General features: G+C 51.8%; 1 protein-coding gene across 12 annotated transcripts in view; it reads left to right on the forward strand.

The window, feature by feature from the left end:
- Positions 1-20,538, forward strand: part of LOC146203930 (protein spitz-like) — a 147,563-nt gene that overhangs the window by 87,924 nt on the left and 39,101 nt on the right. Inside the window, exon 1 of one of the 12 annotated variants that reach the window (XM_084588990.1) lies at positions 10,489-11,177. The exons of the other annotated variants lie outside the window; for them this stretch is intronic. Coding sequence (XP_084445116.1) covers positions 10,946-11,177 — 232 coding nt within the window. The 5' untranslated portion in view covers positions 10,489-10,945. Of the gene's footprint in view, positions 1-10,488; positions 11,178-20,538 lie in introns of those variants that run through there. 12 annotated transcript variants of the gene reach the window in all.

Here is a 20,538-nt window from a genome sequence, read left to right on the forward strand (position 1 = left end):
GCCAGCGATACCAAACTAGACATGTTAAAATGATTCCAGTGCACAAAATAGTGAGCATAGGCATCCAGAACATTATTCGCAAGGCGTGAGAGCAGGCATCAAGCTCCAACGACAACGAGCAAGACGTTGTAATTGTTAGAGCGGCAGCAATGGCCTGTACGTTTCGAAACACCAACCTTATGAATGCGATTATAACATAAGATGCAAAAATGTTCCAACAGTTCCCAGTTCTCGGCATGACCGAGTGGTTAGCGTAGAAAGCTACTGAGTAAAAGGTACTGTTCGAAGTGTGCTTGTGCTGCAGTTTTTTTTTTCTAGTTTCGTTTTTTTTTTTTTAGATTTTTTGATGTAGTTGAGGTACTTGTTACTTTTTAGCTTTTGCTTTTTATCCGAGACGTTTTCTTTTTTTTCTCCGGGCGACCAGTGCTGCGCGTCCCAGTATGCCGCGTCCCAGTACGCCCAATCTCCAGCGTCATACTGGGCCCATACTCAGGTATGGCTGGGACCCAGCGGCACTGGTTTTTGCAATCGGGATATCGTACTGCAATGTCGGCATCTTGTTATCGGTAGCTAATGTTGGCGTGCATATGACATTTTGTACAGTGCATTGCTGAAGTTGGTAGCGATCCGTGACAATTCCTGTGACGGCTATGGACGAAGTAACTTCAAGTAAGCATCGATCGCACCATTTGTGGGAATTGTCGAAAACAGGAAACTTGCACTGATAGAGGGGGCTCGCAAATTTGTGTCCAAAATTCATAACCGTAGCATCATGATGCATGATGGAGCGAATGCTACGAGAGTAATCGATAGGCTAGTCCAGCGCGTAGCTGTACAAGTTTGCCGATTAATGCACACTGAATGGACCATTTGCAACTTACAGTGTCGTCTCCTCGTGTTGCCTCTGCGCTGAACTTGTTGAGCATCCATCGCTTCGCCGTCGTCATCGCTGGCGAGCGGATCGAAGCGAAAATGATTCTCGGGATTCTCAATTGCATTTTCACCGCCATCCTTTCTCAAAAAGGCGTCGATGTCCTTGTATTCCGAAGGCGACACACTTTCATTGGGACGTAGCTATTGCTTGGCTGGGTACGCCGGTGCGAGAGCAGACGATGAATAGCAGATTGCGTCACTACTATTGGTCCCCACGTGACCAAGCCGGTGTGTCGCTTTCCTAGCTGCGCTCAGAAACCGAAATCGCTCATTATAAACATGCAATAATAAATTATTCAACGGACGTATATGATTCCTACGTTGTGCATCATGCTCCCTGAAACAGTACGCGACGTTTGAAACAAACAACGCGCCAACGAAAAATGAGGTGTCTCAACCCCTTTAAAGGAAACTGAGCGCGGTGTTTGCCGCATTAAGACCTTATTTTGCTTATGCTCAACGCAACACACGGCTTTCTTGTTTCGCGCCCCTTGTTGCTTTTGCGCAGCTGCCGATTATGTGAAAGCAATCGCGACCTGCGCTGCTTTGAAGCATCTGCCTGCTTCCGAAAAAGAAAAGAAATAAGGTGCGCTGACTGCAGTTACCTGCGGAGTATAGCGTGGTAGGCACTGAGCCCCGAGCTGACCTCGCAGCGTCGTTTCAATCAAATCATCTCCGCCCTCTCCCTTTTCCGCGAAGGGGAGCAATCAGGCCGCCGCCGCTGTCGACAGCGGCGGTGGTCGGCCGATTTGTGTAAACACGCGGCGCGCAGAGCGGCGGCGGCGAGCGAAAAGGAGTCCACTGCCACCGCCGTTCGGCTACTTCTACCACCCGCGGCGTGCACTGCTTGCTCTTCGGTGGAAAACACTCGGGTCCGTTTCCCTCGCGGGGCCTGCCGCTTTGTTCCTGGCTTTCTGTTGGTGCGCCTTTATTCGAGCATCAGAGCGGCTTGTTTCATTGCGCGCACTTTTTCTGTGCGCTTATTCCGCGTTTCGTGTTGCGCGCATGCTTTCGTTTGTGCCCCGGAGCGGCCGGCTCGTCGTGTCTTCTTTTCAGCCCGTTATTTTTGTGGGCGCCCCTTCGTCACTGACGGCGCCGCCGGGCTTCGTGGCGGCATCGAAGGAGGCGCTGCTCGACGTCCGCACAGGGAAGGCGGTGATCGAACATCCTGCTGGTCTCCTCAACGGCGAGCATGTGAAATGACCATTTTAGACAGGCGGTGATAGAGAGCCGAAACTGAGAGCACAAGGGCCAGACTTCGTCCTTCGGTGTCTTTAGGCGGTCCAGTCTCTCTCTCCCCCCTGTAATCGTAAATGAACATTCGGGGTTATCGTGTGATCAATATGAAGCGGAATGCCGGCCTTCTTAGCGTCTTGGTTTGGCGCGTGAACGTGAGGAGAGGCGACGTGCTTTCTCTGTCCGGCATTCCTTTTGTCGGTTGAGCCGTGATTCCGGAACGGCGAGTGTGCTGGGCCCTCTGGCCGCCCATGGGAGGCACCCGGTCGATTGCACGCACTCTGCGTCCGAGGAATTCGCGCAGCGACCTTTCTTCGTCCTGAGATTTGCCCACCCCCCGCGGTGCAGCGACTGACGCCACCGCCGCCTTCCCTCTGATTAAAACTCCGCTTAGGCGGAGCGTCAGTGAGCAAACAGCGCTTACAAGCTATGTGTACCATGCGCGGCATTCTGGAGAGAGTGGGGGAGCAGCTAGAACTTGGTCGGGGAGCGAGTGCATGCCGCGGTGGCCAAAGGTGGTGTCTGTCTTGTCGGTGGGGGATTAATGATTGCTACTGCAGTGGCTTTAAAATCAGCTGCGGCCCTGAACTACGGTGGCGTTTGAGGTTTTTTTTTTTTTTTTTTTTTCTTTTATTCCCGTATGACGTCCGGACCCGGTGGCATATTGGCTTTCAGAACGTAACACCGGAAAGTAAAACAGCAAAAGTGGAAACAAACCACCTTTGTTCCTCACCGCAGCTTCGCACGTGCGTCTTTGTGGAAGGCAACATGTGCCCGGAACACTGCTCTCCTTGTGCGAGAAGAGTTTTGTGTCGTTATTTCGGGAGCAGCTAGATTGCCTCCCTTGATGACCAGCTTCTCGCTACGTTCGCACAGTCTATGCTAGTGCCTCAAGGGAGAGATCAGAAAACCAAAAACGCATATTGGCACATGTATTGCCAATGCTTGTAGTGTTTTCACACTTTTAAAAGAAAAAAAAAAAACAGTTGGAGGGGTGCGGATTCGAACCCGTAAATTTCTCGTGGGAAGCGAGTACGGAACCGTCTGCAGACTGCAGCACACTCTCGCGCTGTACATTGCATCTCGTCGTCTCCACCCAGTTCCGGTTCGGACGTCGGACGTACTACTCGGTTTAGCTATGTTAAAACCATGCCATATTTTACTTGTAGCGACTGCATATCGAGTAAGCCGCTAAGTATTGTGATTTTTCAACCACCCTAGCTAGCGTGCTCAACGTAGGCTCGCTACCACTGCACTGATGCCGTGCAGCGATATGCGGGCAGCGCTTCTTACCTATTATCATCCGTGATTAATTTTCTTCCACCGAACACCTTCTTAACAGGCTCGAAAATAACGATGCTAACCTCGAGGGGGCGCTAGGTCGAATGATTACGCTCTGTCCGCACTGTCCCCGTCTACGGTCGGCGACGTATTACCGTGTTACTCCGCGGGGCGGCGCCGTGACTTCTGAACCAGGGGCTGTACGCCTTAACAAAAGAATATCCGCAGCATCTTTCCGAGCGTCCCGCTTTGGCGGAAGCTCTATAGCAACGACATAACTCCGGAAGTGGCGCGACCTGCGTTCACCGAGTGGCTGTCTACACGTTCGCTCAGACGCAGTTAGCAATGCGCTCCCGCCTTTGTTGAGCTCAGCGGGGTAGTTATATGCGACCGCACGCGGTGTTTTCCTAGCGCCCGTTTGCTTGCACTTGTAATGCACGTATAAACGGGACGCTCGCACTCGAGGCCTAGAAACAACAGGCCACTTGGCTTTAGCCGAGCGGCATGTTAACAAGTTGACGAATGGTTGAGCTGGGCTCTTTCTTCGCTTTTTTCAGCCTTGTTCCCTCGCGGCCGCTAATTGATGCTATGTAAATAGTCACCACTGTGCTGGGCCCGGTGCGCTGGCGAACTAGTGTTGGCTGGCGGAACAGACAGCGCGACGTAGGGCCATATATATACGCTCATCTGAAAGCGCACAAAGTGTTAGGTATACACAACTAAGCCCAGCTAAGATAAACAGCTGGGTAAGCGCCTACATTTCTGAGAGACGGGGAGCGGCAGTGGGTTATGATTATTGTGCATGTTCATGCGACTCTTAGCAATCCTTATTTGGTGTCAGTGGGCTAGGACGCTTGGTATTTTTGAAAAGCTTGCTTACATTTAGCTGGGTCAACTGGTGTACATGTACCCCATCTAGCTGTGGAACGGCGTAAACTTTGGCTCTGCGTAACACATGGACGTAACCACTGAGTGAATTCCATACGAATCTGCAGCACTGTTCTTGTCCATAGCCTAACATCGACATCATTTAATAGGCCAGAGGCTGCAGAGTCCACGTGCTGCCAAGACAGTCCTTACACAGTGTGGACGTATACCTTCCTATCCAGCCACAGTCTTTATCTTGTGCTCGCTATACACGTTCTGCCCACGCCGACAGACTTGAGAGAGTTGGCTGTCTCCATTAGTTACCGAGAAGGACCGTGAACTTGCATGCTTTCGTCGTATTTGATTTTGTACTCGCCGAATGTGCGCCGCCCCCTCTCACCGCCTTCCGCGGGTGGCAGACATTGTCTGGCCAATTTGTGTGCGGGCAGGCCGGAACCGCGCAGTGTAGGTACCATCCATGGAGGTTAGTAACCGAGCTGTGGTGGTCGGCCGATCGCAAATGCGCGGTCAACAAAGGGCCTCGAACGCGGAAAGCGCCCCACGATGCTGTCGGTGGCCGCCGCGGCCACGAAGAATTGGCTCTAGCATTCTGCGTCAGGAATCGCAATGATGAATAATGGCGGCTAGGAATAGCGAGACGCGCCACAGCGTAGTGTATACCGTTGACTCCACGCTTTGGGAGGCGACAGGCACGCTGCGCGCATTACTACCGAAGGGAAGGTTTCACGAAGCGTGCCGCTCTTGTATTTTTGACGTCCACAGGTGTTCGGTCTAGCGGAGTAACGGTATGAAACATATTACGCGAGGTTTTTTCGTATACCGCTCAGCCGGGTGCTCCAGGCTGGCTCCTCCGGGTGCGTGGGTGGGCCGGCAGAGTCGCGTTACGTGTGTGCGCACATGAAAAGATGTTTAGGGAAGCGGATGGAACTTGCTCGTCCGGTACCTTCGCCGTGGTTGTACAGCGAATAGTCGTCGTCGTATGCCTCTCTTGTGATGCTCTGTATATATAAGAGCGTCGATCATTAAGCATTCGTGGCGACATGCCGCTTGATGGCGTCGCGCGATGGGCCGGGGGCCGCCTCAACGCACTGCTGCTCACGCGTACGCGAGACATAGTCAATCAACTACACTGTAAAAACATTTGTTGAAAAATACAGAAATTGTCTGGCAGCTGTCCTGCCAGAAATTTTCTGTTCTGCTATGTTTTCTGTTTTTTTAATTTTTCTGTGATTTTAGTGTTTTCCGTTTACAACTGACAGAAAAATTTTGTAAATTGAGAAAACATTTCTGTTATACGGCGTTTTTTTATTTGTTTTTTTTTTTCCTGTTGCTGTGAAAGTAATGACGCAAAATATATATATATATATATATATATATATATATATATATATATATATATATATATATATATATATATATATATATTTACTCATCTTTTATTTCACGTTTTCTGCCTGCAACAACAATAAAATTGCGTTAAGCGCCAATCTCTTCAATGAACACTATTTTAATGCGAACGCCTGGCCAACTACATCTCACGAATATCTCGGCGCTGGCAATACTCAATGGCACCCCTAAAGCTGGCCTCGCAACAGCCGTTGTCTAGCCACCGAAAAGAGGCAAGTGGAAGAATGCGTCACAGATACCACTGTAGCAGGGAGCCAACCAACAACTGACCTCAATGTGTCACCACTAGTTATCTTCTTTGGAATCGAAATTGTTACGCAGCCGATCATCGGACAGCGTCTTCGGTCATTTCGCCTTCTATTCAGAAATTACCTACTATTCAAACAAAAGTCAGTTTGCGGTAGAAAATAGAACAGACGGCAAAAATATATCGATTTTGTTTGCCTTCGATTGAAGGTTTCGGCTGGAAAACAGAAAATTACTGTCTTTTTCGTGAACGTATTTCGGTCAGTGAAGTAGAACAGATTTTCTCTGTACTGGGGGGGGGGGGGGGGGGGGGGGGGGGTAAAGTTTCTTTAAAAATACCTGTAATTTTTACCGTGTAGCGATTCGCAAAAGGCTGTGCAGGTCCGTTTTAGCTATTTTGCGAGGGAAGATTTCCCTAGTGCAGCTTCAGCGAAGTACCTACAGAAGCTCGCTTTGTCTGGGAGCATTGTGGCGGTTCAGTTAAAATTTGGGGGAATAAAGGGGAAGAAAGGCTGTTGGGCCATTATATTCAATATTATCGAAAGGAGCGTGAGAAGTCACTTGGTGCAATTATGCGAACCACCACAGTGTGTAATTTGGCTCCGCTGCTGCGCTAGCTGGGTTTGCAGAAATGCGATGCATTGGTGGAATAATTTTCATCACTCCTTTTATCGCACTTCGTGTGGCATTAGTCTTAGGAACGGGGGTGCTTGCATAATCATGCTTTCCTGACAGCCAGAGGTGACCGGAGGACGATTGGCGCAAACAGAGCAGGACCCGTATTGCGAGTTTGCTTCGTATTCGGAAGTGTCGTTTTCGCCCTCACTTCAATTTCCACCACTTGTGGTTCCGGCGTTTCCACCAGTCAAATGAGGGCGAAAATGACACGTCTGAAAATGGCGCGAACTCGGAATACTGGCCCAGCATTGAAAAGCTACCGCTGCCCCGAGTCCCGTCGCTAAGTGCCGGTTGCGCCAACGACGGCGGTGCATGTCATCGCGCGACTCATAAAATAGCCAAGGAACGTCGTCGCAGTCGTTTCCGCCTACTCGCACAAAATGTGCACGCGGTCTCGGAGCGGTCATTCTGTCTTTCAGGAGAAGTTTTGTTATACGTTGAGTTGCACTCTGGGCAGTATTTCATTCTCAGTAACGTTAGGCGGCGGCAGTTCATTGCAATTACGCAGTGGAGTTGCGCTTCCCCGAGTACTCTTAAAAAATAAAAGAGAAAGAAAGAATGCTTCTCTATTTACGTTTGTTATAACCTGACAATGGCTACGTCATGTTTATGAAACTCGCATTTGCAAGTTCACCTTGTCTGCTCTGCATCTTGAGTGAGTAGTTGTGCTTTTTTTTTTTTTACGTGAACTTTTATGCTGGCCGAAAGGACCTAGTTCTATTTTGGTTGCTGTAATCAGTTTTTGGTAGCATCAGAAATCTAAAGCTGATTCCTGAGGAAAAAAAAAAAAAAAAAGAAAAACATTGTACCGACCATGACCCATAATTTGGGTCATCGGAACTTTGTTTATCAATTCTTGTTAAGCAGTGCGGCTTGGTTATCTGGCTTCTATCGTCTCTGTGAGTTCCGTCGGACACTCAGCAGTCGACTGCTGGACTGGGCTTGTCCGTTTAGATGTAATGTGCTAACTTGCGCAGTGAGTCAACGAATACTAGGCACAGTATTAAGTTTATAGATCGTGGGCCGTTGGACCTGGCTGTTCCTAAATGTTTGTGCATTTTTGCCGATCCTCCATAGTTTGGGGTGAAGAAGCGCCTAACGAATTTCCATTTCGGGATGCTACAAGTAAACGCATAATGCCGACTTGCGCGCTTCACTTCGTGCACGCTCATATTTCTGAGTCCGCTTTACGCTGTTCTCTCTTTTTCCTGTACGAGTAATGCGTTCTCTCTCCAACTACGCAGGTCTAGAAGTTAACCGCTTGCACTTGTAGTTTCTGATGCATACTCGCGGCAAGTTTTCCCTGGCCTTCCTGTTAAAGCGAACGCGCACTTGATTCACGCTCTCTTCAGCTCATATTCCGAGTGCTTGCGACAAAAAAAAAAAAAAAGGGGGGGGGGGGGGGGCAAACACACTTAAGACTGCTTACGTACGAATTGCGAAAGTATTGTAGTCCAGTAGATAAAATGTTTTTTAGTGAGGTTTTTGACGTATATCGAAGTTCTCCCTGCTAGTATTGTATTCTTACTATTGTGTTGACAGGTGGTCCTGTGTGTATATATATATATATATATATATATATATATATATATATATACGAACATGTATAGGATTGTAGCCTCGGTCGCGGATTAGGCTAGATGCATCCAGTGATGATCGGCTTGTTGTGTACGTCGTGCAACCGCTTTATGACGTCACATATTTTTCTTGTCGTCACTCGGTTTTCTATGGCCGTCTCGCGTGCACAAATAATGACGCCACCGGAGCTCCTCGTAATGGGACAAGTACTGGTTTCGCATTAAAAGAAAAAAAATGTTCTCGGGTGGTGGAGGCGTCGGAAGGGCGCCCTGGAACCGCGGGTATAGTGCTCTGCCGTGCCGGTGGACCGTTGTCTCAGGAAGAGGGCGTGCGCTATATGCATGCCGGTGCACGCTCCTTGAGCGGCTGCCACCGCTGTGCGTCCTCCGGACGAAGGTCGTAAGATGGATGGCCGCAACGGCCGGCGCATTGGCGCCGCCGTGGTGGTCGACCGACGCTGTCCTGTTCGTGACTGGGACCACCCTACCCGAAGAAGGATGACAAATCCCTGTTCCCTGCTCTGCGGTTGCTCTAGGCCTGTTAGTTGAGTGGGATTGAACTTTGATGTTACAGGCACCGCTCAGTTGTTAAAAACGAAATTCAAACAAAGAACAAGTCGTCAATTTGCAAGCCTGATTGCGCGTCTCGCTACCGGCGAATGCCCCGTGTGCGCGTCAGCCGTCTGATAGCCGCGGAGTCCACTGCAGCTGTGTGTGCCACGCGTAAGAAGGGCATGCCATTTCTCGTAGAACGAGAGCTTTCCATTTCGTAGTAAATCTTCGATTCCCCGTGTCGTGCGCGGAAGCGAGTACAAAACGAATTCAGGGACAGCTTTCGTTTCAACTACTAGCCGTAATCAAATTGTTTGCGAATATATGAGCAGTATTAGGTAGGCGCATCAGGTATTGACGTCAGTGAGCGAGGGCTCACCCGGTCTTAGGTAACAGAAAAGCGCTTTGAACACTTGCCGAAGCTTTTTTTTTTTTTTTTTTTTTGTTCGCTGCCTTGTCGCCTGTCGGCACCCGAATACGCATTTGCGGTTCAGTGGTCGGGATCAAGCCTGACAGGAATCTTCGACGTGGTACTTCACAGTGTTGTAAAATTTAGTTGCTTGTTTAGCAGCGTAGTTAACCGATCACCGCGGGCACTGACCGCGGCGACCGTCGTGGCCGTCCGTGGACATGGCTTTGGTTCGCCCCCTCCACTGGACAGAGAGCGAAGCTCTTTTCGCTCGCACGTGACGAGACAAATGGGGAAGCAAAAGAGGAAGTGAACGGAGGGGTTTGCCCGCGGAGCGAAAACGGCCGTGACGCAAAACGAAGCGGCAGGTCAGAATGGGCCGCCAAGGTTTGCGTCTCCGAGGCATCTTTCAAACGGTGCTTCCTTCGCTGTTCCTGGCATGGTTTTTGTAACGGAAAATTGCGTGCACGGGTAGCCGTGGGCATAGGGGAAGGGGGCAATTTGGGAAAGGGACAAGGCGCAGACAAAGAGGGGAGGGTCGAGCAACGGGACTCGTCCGGAGGAGGGTAGAAACAAGATAGCGCAGGAGGGACGCGTTGAGGTTAAGAGTGTTGAGCATTCGGATATCGCGTGCCACGCGCCTGGCACACGCACATTCGGACGCATCTGTTCGTCGGTAACGTCTAGGGGCAGGATTTTCGGCTGTTCCGCCGCCTTTTCTCTCTGTCCGCTTTTCTCCAGGAGCGATGCTGGGCAGGTCTGGAGGGAGTATAAAAATACTCTCGGACCAATTAGGTGCACATGCTTGACCCCCTCGCTCTTGGCTTCCCCCGCACGCAAACGCGCACTATCCATCTGCCCCCGTGGCTGCTGCTTGTGCCGTTTCTGCATTCTTTCTTGCCTGCTTCGTGAGGCAGGGGGGTGTAGGGGTGCGCTTTTCTATCTGACTCTCTTTTCGCCGTCGTCTGCCACCGTTTCCAGCGCGTTGTTGTACGCTTTGGCGTGCGGTTTCTTGTTCTGTTGAGTTTTCACGGCGCTTGACGTTTTTGATTTGCGCGCTCCGCTCCTTCCTCCGACCCCTCTTTTCTTCACTCGGAGGGAGAGCGGGCACGCGCTCTTTGGCCGCCGCCAGCTGGCGTTGCTCCGCACGCGCCTGCGCGCGTGCCTCCTTACTGCGCATGCGTGGCGGGACTCTCCTCTTGCTGCGTTTACATCTTTCTCCTTCCGTTTTCCTCCCTTCTCTCGGGTCCCCCTTCTCCTCGCCTTTCGATCCCGCTGTTCGCTCGCCGGACGGCTGCTCTCGCCGGCGGTACCAGTCGGTCGCGAACTCCCGCGTCTTGTGGCTGTGTTCGTTGACGAGCCGTCGTCAGCTGCTCCGCCCGTCTGCCGCAAATTCCCATAGTCTTGTCTTGTGTAAGACCGCTCTGGATTTTCGTCCCCTGTTCCATCCGGCTTCTGCTTGTTGGAAGTGGCGGTATGTTGGCTGTGACTCCGGCGTTCGCGCGTCGCCGTCGGAGACGCCCGGACGGTCGCTGTTCGTTCGTGTCGTCGCTGCTGCCCATCGGATGCCGTGGCTCCTTCGAACACCGTCACCGCGGTCCGCTGGATTTCGGAGCGACGACCTCGTCCTGCAACTCTGCCGCTGTCTCGCTGTGTTAACCCCGCATGATAGTAGTAGTAGCTAGTTTCTAGGCGAGTGTTGATCCGTTTGCCGCTCGTTTCGGAACGCCTCCACACAATGATGACGACGGTGGTGGATGCGACGACTTTGCTAACGGTGCCGACTTGTCGGTGTCTGCGCGAATCGACTGCGACGACGTTAGCGTCGACGACGACACGCACCGGTGACGGCGCCGCGGCGTCGCCCTCGCGGCGCACCACCGTGTGCGCCTGCCGGTGTTGCTGCTGCGAATCTCCGGACTGCTGTTGCTGCTCCAGCTTCATGGTGCTCGAACCGACGCGGCAAATTGGTATGAATTCCTGCTCTGTACGAGCGGAACGTATTATTATTTCTCATCCTTGCGTGTGCTCGTTCTTCACTATCGAGTTGCGGGTGGTCGCCACATGGAAATGGTTTATTCGATGTTCACGGTGACGTTTGAATCAACTCCTTCCACTGGCGATGACCCATAATTTTGTCAAGCGGTAGCAGTAATACGCGGTAAGGAACACTTGCTTCGTATTAGTGCTGTTTAGAAACGGGTCGCGATTACGTTTCCGTGTGTGTGTGTGTGTGTGTGTGTGTGTGTGTGTGTGTGTGTGTGTGTGTGTGTGTGTGTGTGTGTGTGTGTGTGTGTGTTGTGTGTGTGTGTGTGTGTTAATAGGACTCCGTGGCACACGGCGTGCATCCTTTTGGGGCAGTGTGAACATGTTGAGAGGACTTCGTGCCTTTAGTCTGAAATGGTGTGTTCGCAAATGTTACGCCTCTCTACTATGTTACATTATACGGCAGGTGATGCTGCGGTCATTATACCCGTATAGTTCATATCGCTACTGAGACGTGCATTAAGGCGAAGCGTAATGTCAATGAGTAATTACCCCCTTATTGGAAGGCGGAGGGTGGGTGCGTATATATATATTTTTTTATTGTGGCGGGGGGAGGGGGGGGGGGGGGGTTACTGCACTTGCAAAGAAAAGTCTGTGCAAGATGCGCTCGTCATGTGACAGACACGGTCCTATATTCCTGTCTGTCCCTTCACTTGTGCATCTGCTGATAGTGCTGCTGAGTCATGAAATCGTGTATTGCGTTAGATTTTTTTTTTTTTACTAAAACTCCTATAAATTCGTCCGAGCGGACAAATAAAAGCAAAGAGGGGAAAACAGATCCGGCTCTGATAACTCTCAGCGCGAGAAGCAGGGCTTGTACAAGAACGCTTTAATCAAATCTGCGGAGTATTTCTCATTTGAGCGTTCGCGGTTTTCTCCCGACCATCTTCTCTCAGCAGCGGCAAAAAGTGTCCCGCTAAACGCTGGCGATATTTAAGCGATTGTACGTTGTCATCCCCCTACCTAGCGTTGGCGCCGCCGCGATTCCTGTCGTCGTGCCGACAAACCCCCGCACGGTCTGGCAGCGTGAAGCGTGCCCGAAAAAAGCAAAGAGGGGGAAACAGATCCGGCTTTTAAACGCTCCGCCCTGCGAGCCGGGAACCGCCCTGATAATCTGCGAGTGCCTGTGCTCTGCGGAGCTGGCTCTTTTGCTTTTAAGGACATTTTCGCGTTCAACGAGCCCGAACGCATGAGCTGCTCCACATTCCTCCGATTCGTCTGCGAATGGGAGGACACCTACTTGGAATGCCGCTCTTACTGCTCGCTTTGCGTAGTAGGGTTAGCAGTCTTCACTGCCTCCTGCACTATCGCACTCAGTATAATGCCCTTACTCAATAGTGACGTTGGCGCCGCCGCGCGCTCTTCTCCCGCAACTTCACAGTGGTGATAACCACCGCAGGCACGCTGACTGCTGGGTCGTCATACAGGGTGGGTGCGAACTACACGGTGGCAAAAGACGTATTGCGTTCATATCACCCGATAATGGATTGTGTACTGTGTAAGGACGACTGATATTGTGTGGGGACAATAAACAACCACGCAGGTGGTGATTATCTGCTTCGACCGTTTGTTATGGGGCCAGATTGTTAGGTGCACAATTTTGAGACCTGCTTTATGCAATTCTCTATGCCCAGCAACGTTTTATTTGACGGACGAGACACGTTATGCTTCTTCCGTAATTGTTGTTGTTGTACAGCACTATATATGGTAGTGTAGCGGATCGTACCCGTGTAAATTCGTCGTGGATCCGCTTATACATAGCGTCATCATAACTACGTATAAATTATGATTGCGTTCAAGGACAACTGCGCGGGTCTCCAGATTAATTACAAGGGCGGATGGCATTGTGTTTTGCCGTTCGACTGCACACTACGTAAATACCTTATAAATATTTTGATCGAATGTTTGGTGTCTGTAAAATGTATAGTTCTATAGTAGAATTAAGGACAAAAAGAAGTTGCAAATGACAACTTGACTAGTCCTCAGCTCGTCAATGTGAGAAGCAGCAATGCATGCAGGCGTAAGCGTAATTGTTTAGAGTACGCATGCAAGCATAACACACTATAAAAATATGCGACGAGAGAAAAAGAACAGTGTATACGGAACAATGCAAATAATAATTATATATACACAGTGTGCGAACAAAAACACCAGTGCTATAAGTAAGCGGAGCCGAATATCTACATTAACTGCGTTTGCAGAAAAAGCATTCGTGAGCAGGATGTTTTGAAGGAGCCTGAAGCCTTTTTTAGGCATGGAGCCTTCATCCGCAATAACACAACTTTTTTTTTTTTTTTTTTTTTAATATGCGAAACTTTCCCGTTTTCATGCCTGTGTGCGCCTCTGCATTGATGCAGCAACACACGATGCTGCGAGCATTGAAAGCCACGTATTGATGTTGCAGAGGTATGCGTTTGTTTAACGAAAACAAACAAGTGTTCACAGAGCTCTGCTCCTCGCCTCCCTACTTCTCCAGGCACCCATGCTTCCGCGACGCCTCCGTCACGTGACACTGCGTCTTGTACGCTGCCGCCGCGCCCTCATGCGGGGCATTTTACTGATCTCAACATTACGCGCTGCTTTGCTTTAGCAGAGGCTTCTAGCGAGGCTATGGTTATTTTACCTTTCCGTAGGGGCAAACGATCCACGTCAGGCTGACCCTTTTTTTTTTTTTCTTTCCCCTTTTCAGTTTATTATCCACGGACAGTTCTAGTTTGTTTAGTCACAGTTTACAGCGGCCGCTATTTGATGTTGAACCTTTTATAAGGTGGCTTTGGTGGCGCCGAGCAGAACCTGTCTGCGTCATTCGTGACCCGCCAGCCGCTTTTTCGGAAGATGCCCCTATGTGTTTTTCACCTGGCACTTCGAAGGTTTAATGCGTTGAAGCCTGTACAGGGTAGCGACGTCGCGGTTGAACCGGATTCGGCTGAGTCGAGTGAGTTATTAATGTACAACTTTCTCCAGCATGAAGGGGGGAACACCCTATTTGCGCAGAATGGTCCCTTGTCTTGGTTATTTTTATTTTGCCGTGGAGCGTAGCAAGTGATGAGGGCTACACTGTGCGATTTTTTTTTTTGTCAAAAATCAAACAACGAATGACGACAACGGATCAAATAGTGTATTTTTGAATTTATTCGAATTGAATCGATTATGTTGCAAACTTTTCGAATAGTTGGCGTGAGGTTTGAATAACACATTTCGTCGTATTTTTCTTCGACGGCTGCTCGAAAAGCGGGGCCCACACCAGCGCAGCGTACCATCGTACAGTTGTCATTGTGCGCAGGATGAAATGTTAAGTGTAACTATGGCTTTTGAAATTGCCACCATATATGCTGCGCCAATGCAACGGTGCCGCGTCCCTGAAAGAGAAATTGTAAGAACCCAGTGACTTATTGATGTGCCTCTGATGTCCTTATGCGTATCGACTGGCTTTGAGGTCTAGTGCAGTTTTGCTCAGGCACTCACACCTTCCGAGGCTGGGGGATTCTTTCACAAATTTCTTCCATACGACCTGCAGCTCGGAGAACAATTGATTTCGTCAACTGGCCGCGATTTGATTGTTCTCCGAGCTCTCTTACCATTCCTCAGGTTTCGCTGCGTTCGTGTGACGCGTGTACGCGCCTCTTCAGCCTCCGGAAAGGCATATGATTTCTGGAAGGATTGGTGCAGCATGTCAGGAAACGAGGCTCCCATGTCAACAAAAGTGCGCTTGCCTGGATGGGCAGTCAGGTTTGCCAGCCCGTAAAGAAGCATTCAGGGTTCAGCAGCGCAGTGTATGCTGTGATGGCGTTAAGTTGCTCAGAGCCTCTGCTATGAAATAGACGAAGGCTCGGAGTCTGTGTAACTGGCACCGGACTATGCATCTGTTTTTTTTTTTTTTTTTAAGCATATGCTTCGCTTTCGGGAACGAAGGCTTGTGCTGCCTTTCGCGCTCTTAGTGAGGCTGTGTTAGTGAATAGGCTACTGACTGTGCGGCGACTCCGATCCACACTAGCGGCAGCCGGTTCGTGAAGCGGCTTTCTTTCGCACCGGCGCTTGGGTCCTATCAGGCTCCTGTCGATGAGTGGCGTTCGAAACATGTTTACCCATGGGCGGGCCGCGAATGTTTACCTCAGTGGGATCTTTTCTTCGGGGGATGTTTACTCGGCTTCTTGCGTGCGCCAGAAATGGCAGCCAATGTCGTCCCCTCGTCGGAGAAGGATGCCGGGCAGCGGGAATACGGGAGCGTTGTTGGCACGCGGGGCGCAGAATGGGCAAGATAAACCGAGCGTTTCGTTTTTTTTTAAATGCGTCCAATTGGCGGGCGCTGTTCTCTCTCTGCGAGCGACGTCTCTTTCAGCGAAGCGGCGGCCCTCTGCTACAGTGTGCCCAACTTTTTGGCAACCTCCGGCTTGGGCGAGGTCGTGCGGACGGCGCGAGAGGAAGTGTCGCAAAGCAAACGATTGCCGAACCTCGCGTGCCATGGGCTCCTCTCCCTCCTCCCGCTGGCGGCGCTGCTCGTGTGCTGTTGCTGCACCCGAAGGCGCGGTCGTTGGCTCCTCTTTCGGCGGGTGACGTATGGGCGTTCCGCTCCAGTGGTGGCTTCCGGGCGCCCCTTCACTGCTGTCCACCCCCATCTCCCCTCCGGTGCACCGGGCCGCGAGGGTTCCCGATTGTTTCGGCGCTGCCCCCCTCCTTGTGGCACTGCGCGGCTACTGTAACTTGCTGCCGCGATTCAGGACCCCCCCTCCGGTCAGTGGACACCGTTTCTGGTAGGACAAGTGCGTTTAGTTCGGCTCCCTTCGCAACCTGTTGCACTACGCCTTTCTCCTAGGCTGCGTGGGTGGGCTGAAGGGAATTTCAGCGCGTCTAGGTGTTTCCGAGCCTGCGTCGGTCTCTTTCGGCTGCTGTACGCCTTCAGAAAGAAGTCCCGCGTGTACCAGCCCCGACAGCTTTTTCTTCACTGCTATGTAAAATCTCCATTTCTGCAAAGTACGGTACAGCGTTTCAGTCAGTGGGCGATGTGAAAATATCGAGGGTATTTTTTTTTTTTTTTAGTTGCCTCGGCGATGTAAAAGGAAGTTGGCGGGCGGAATATACCCGTACGCGGCCAAAATCCTTTCCCCGCCAGAGCGCGACCCACGCAGGAGCGCGTTCTCTCTCCGCTGGTCTATATAAAGTGTCTGTACGTGGGCTTCACGCCGGAAAACACGGTAGGCGCACCCCCGGCGCCGGAGGTGCTTTGGGTAGCGTGTTGCGACTGCAGAGGATCTTTTAACGTCTGCCCTGCCTCTTTTAGCTATCGGTTCTGTAACCCTGCTGGTTCCCCGCCTCTCTGCTTTGTTGACTAGCGGTTATTTCAATCGCGTGAATAGTTATGCGCTTTGTATGAATTTACACCAATTCCTAGCTGCCTAACGCACTCCGGTCGGTCCTTCCGAGTCTGACCATTTCTCGTGCCCTGTGGGTTTTTGATGCAACAACACGTCGTGGCAGCATGCAAGCGTGTCGGGATTTCCGAGAATTACTTTTTTTATTTATTTATGAAGGACTGACATTTTAAAGTTAAGCGCTGTGGCGCGTTTGAATGTAGCCTATTGTCATCCGGAAATCATGGGCCGATACGTCTCTCGTTCACCGTGCTCTTAGCTTTCCAATCACATAGGGTGAGTGCACTTTCTCGTCGCCGCGCGGGTAACGTCTTCGCTGGGCTTTCGACGGTGCAGATACAGCAAGACGCAGGGGCCGCGCTAGCAATGTTGTGAGCCTCTTGTTCGGCCCGCCGATCACCGTGGTTTGCGACGAAGCTGTTTGCGGCACCGAACCTCGTCTCGTCGGCAGCACTTGGACCCATCGTGGCAGCTATGGGACTTCTGAAAGAAAGAAAGAAAAAATATTAGTTGTGGTTTAACTCTAGTTAACCCTAGTTGAATTGCGATAGCAACGGCGGGAGCTTATTTTGCCTGCTACATTATTCCCCTATCACGCCGCCCTACCTGTGTAAGGTGCGACATTATTGGGGACACTTAAGCTCATCCTTTAAGAGTATGACGCGAGAGAGTAAGTTAGTCTTCTTCTTCTCCTCCTCCTCGGCTGTTCAAGGTCAAGCGCGGCCTCCGCCGGGACCACGCGACGGCTCGAAACCTGGCGCAGTAGTTCTATTGCAATAATAATAATAATAATAATAATAATAATAATAATAATAATAATAATAATAATAATAATAATAAAACCGCTGGCTGCTGTCTCGGCGTGTGTGCGCGCTCGGAATACGCACTGACGTATTGGCGACGGCTTTCGCGTACTCTTTCGCCGCCAGCCGCGATGGAAAGCGTCACCTGCGCGGCGCCGCTCTTTGTGCGCGCGCGTTACTTGTACGGGCACGCATCCGCGCGCCCAGCCGTTCGGCGATGGCGAAGTCTCCCCGACTGGCCCCTCTGAACGGTTCTCCTCCTTTCTTCCATTTGCGCATGTGGCATTGCTGTTCTCGGGCGCCTCGGTCGGGCTCATTTGGCTGGGAGGGGACCGCGTGGCACCAGACGCTTCGCCCGGCGCCCCTTTTGTGTTTCGTAGACATGTGGTCGTCAGGCTCCTGTCGACTTAGAGGGGCTACCGAGTGAGGCCACCTCAAAAGGCTGTTGAGCTAATCTTCAGCACCAAGTGCGCCCGCGGTGCCGAGTGGTCGTCGCTAATTAAAAACTTTTGCTCGGGCTGTTGCATGTTATGCCGGTTGTCGCACGCATGGCTGGCTCTTATTGCGAAGGTCGTGACAGTTGCAGGCATTTGCTTCGCCAGAAACCACGTGCGCACTCCGGTCGGCTCGCGTGTGGGCTTGGTGTCGTTGATGGCATGGGAAAACGACCGCCTTTTGCGCCTTCCAAGAGAACTGCACGTTTTTCCAAAAGTGACTCGAAAAAATCACTGGGCTACCGGGGCCGGCAGTTGCCCTCTGGCATTTGCCAGAAATACCCCTTAGGAGTTGTCAAATTGTTACTTGTACATGTTGTTCGTTTGGGACGAAGCCTTGTCCGCATTGATGGTGCTTGCAAGCAAGCAAGCAGATAATCGCCCGTAGTGTCACGCGAAAAGGTTTCGTGGTTCAACTTTCGCTCACGTTCCTGATTGTACTGGTCGCGAGAAGTCAGTCGCCATTAAATTCGACGCTGTTGAACAGGAAGCTACAATTCCTCTCTTAGGTGTTCGCCTACTTTACCTTCCTTATTCGCACAAAGGCTGGTGGTTTCGAGCTTGGCTCCCCGTCCTCTGTTCGCTTGTCTTCCTTCGCCTGTGGTCTGCGGTCATATATGTGCCTTCGCTGCCTTTTCGCACCAGCCGAATAGGCCTCGGAGGAAGATAAAAGAAATACGGAGCCCGTTGCTAGCCGTGTGCGAAGGCGCGTGAGCGGCGAAAGTGGCCGCAAGCTGGACGGTCTCCTCCGTGTACCTGAATGGAGAAGAGCGCTGCGGGTGCCTCCATGGTTTTCGCGCCTTTTGATCGCCGTGCTCTACACCTGCACAATGGCTTGCTCCAGAATGGAATCTGATATCTCTGCGGCGCCGTGCCGCCCCTTGCGCAGACCTTTTTTTTTCTTCTGTACCCGAGCCGCCCGCCCCTGTTTTTGTGGCTTCTTGTCGGTCTCGTACGTGGTGTTCCCGCTCTCGGCGCTTGATCCATTTGTCTTATTGTTTTCTTGCTTCGCTGGCCTAGCCTGCTTAGGAAGCCTTGCGGAGCGCTTTATTTTTCTATTCTTCCTAGAGGAATTCGTCTCGAAGTTGCATGACCAGCGGTCGCAGTGTGCCTTATTGGAGGAGCACTTGTCAGCTTCGCTGTGTGGCTGTCGTCGGATATGACTCGGGAGAAAGACGATGTGTCGACCGTTTTTCGATGACGCTGCGCTTAATCTGATTAGGGCGTGGCTACCCCTTTCTCATTTTCCGTGACCAGCGTTGTCACGCTACCAGCTTTAATGGGGCACGGGGTCCTTTGAGGGGCAAAAGCTGTGATTTTTTTCCTTTTTTCAGTGGGATCCTACAAAGCTAGCAGTGAACACGCTTTCGTCAATTCTTGCCAGTTTTGGACACTTTCTGGCCGGCGCATAGTTTTTAATCTCAGTTTGGAAGAACATAAGTCCGGAACACAGACATCGAGTGCATGGTGGCGTAAAGTTGAGCTGATTGGCTCCAGTACTGAAGCAAAAGAGCGCAGCAAACAAAAAAATAAGACGATGTTTTTCGGTTCTTGCCTTTATTTTGTTTCTGACGCTTTTTTTTTTTTCGCATATGAAGCTAACTTCTCGTAAAAGCACAATACCAGTTGTTGGGCGAGTTGGTGTGCACGGTGACCCATAACAACAGCGTGACAGACGGGACATAGACGTTCGTTCTTCTATGTCCCGTCTGTCGCGCTGTTGTGGGTCATAAAAGCACGTTCCTGTCGGAGCCGTTTTATTTCAGCTCCATTTAGCGTCAGCAGCTAATGTCTGACCTAAAGGCTCCGTCTGCTCGGGCGTCAACCCTGCGTCGGGCGTCGTGTCCGGGCCTGCCTTCGTGCCGTAGTAGGGGGGGGGGGGAGGGGAGGACGAAGGGTTCGTCGGGGCGTGCTCTCGTTGAGCAGCGCGTCGCCGTCCGTGGCGGGGGTGCCGCCGGGCGGCCATGGCTGCGCGCTGCGGTCCCTGGCCGCCGCCGACGCGAGGGAGCGGCGGCCCGCAGTGTGGGCGGTTTTCCCACGGTCGGCGGCGGCGACCCGGTCTCTCTCCGCGGCCGTCCCGGAACGGGTCCCCTCCCCCACCGCCCTTTGCCGCGCTCGGCGGCAGGGACCACCAGCTTCTTCGCGGCTCCCCTTCTCCTCGCGCCGCGGTCACTTGCGGCAACAAGGCGCTGTCCTTCTGGCTCCGATTGGCGCGGCCACAGTGCTGCTGAACGCGAGGAAATGTGTCCATGCCTTGTACGAAGCCCACAGTGGCACTTTTCGGTCTTCCTCGTCTCGGATGCGAAAGAGGTCCCGTGGTCAGCCGCCGCCACCCCCGCATGAGTCAGCTGAGTGACGGCGAGAGAAGCCCAGGGGACGGGCGCCCTCGTGGCACCCACGCAGCCCGCGGCCGGAGGGGCGGTGAACGGCGGCGGCCCGCGCTGTCTCGGCGGGCTAGATGCTGCCGCTGCATGTCGGCGGAGCAAAAATCCCGCGGCGCCGACGGCAGCGGTTCGACGACCCGTCGCTGTGCGGTTTCCGCGCTGTCTCCGGGGCCGCGGTGCTTTTGCTGGCGTCAACGCTGGGCGACTAGCTGAGTCTGCTATTGGACGACTGATA

The sequence above is a fragment of the Amblyomma maculatum genome, chromosome 1 (assembly GCF_055883805.1).
Source record: "Amblyomma maculatum isolate TAMU_Amacu chromosome 1, ASM5588380v1, whole genome shotgun sequence".
In the NCBI taxonomy this organism is placed as follows: Eukaryota; Metazoa; Arthropoda; class Arachnida; order Ixodida; family Ixodidae; genus Amblyomma; species Amblyomma maculatum.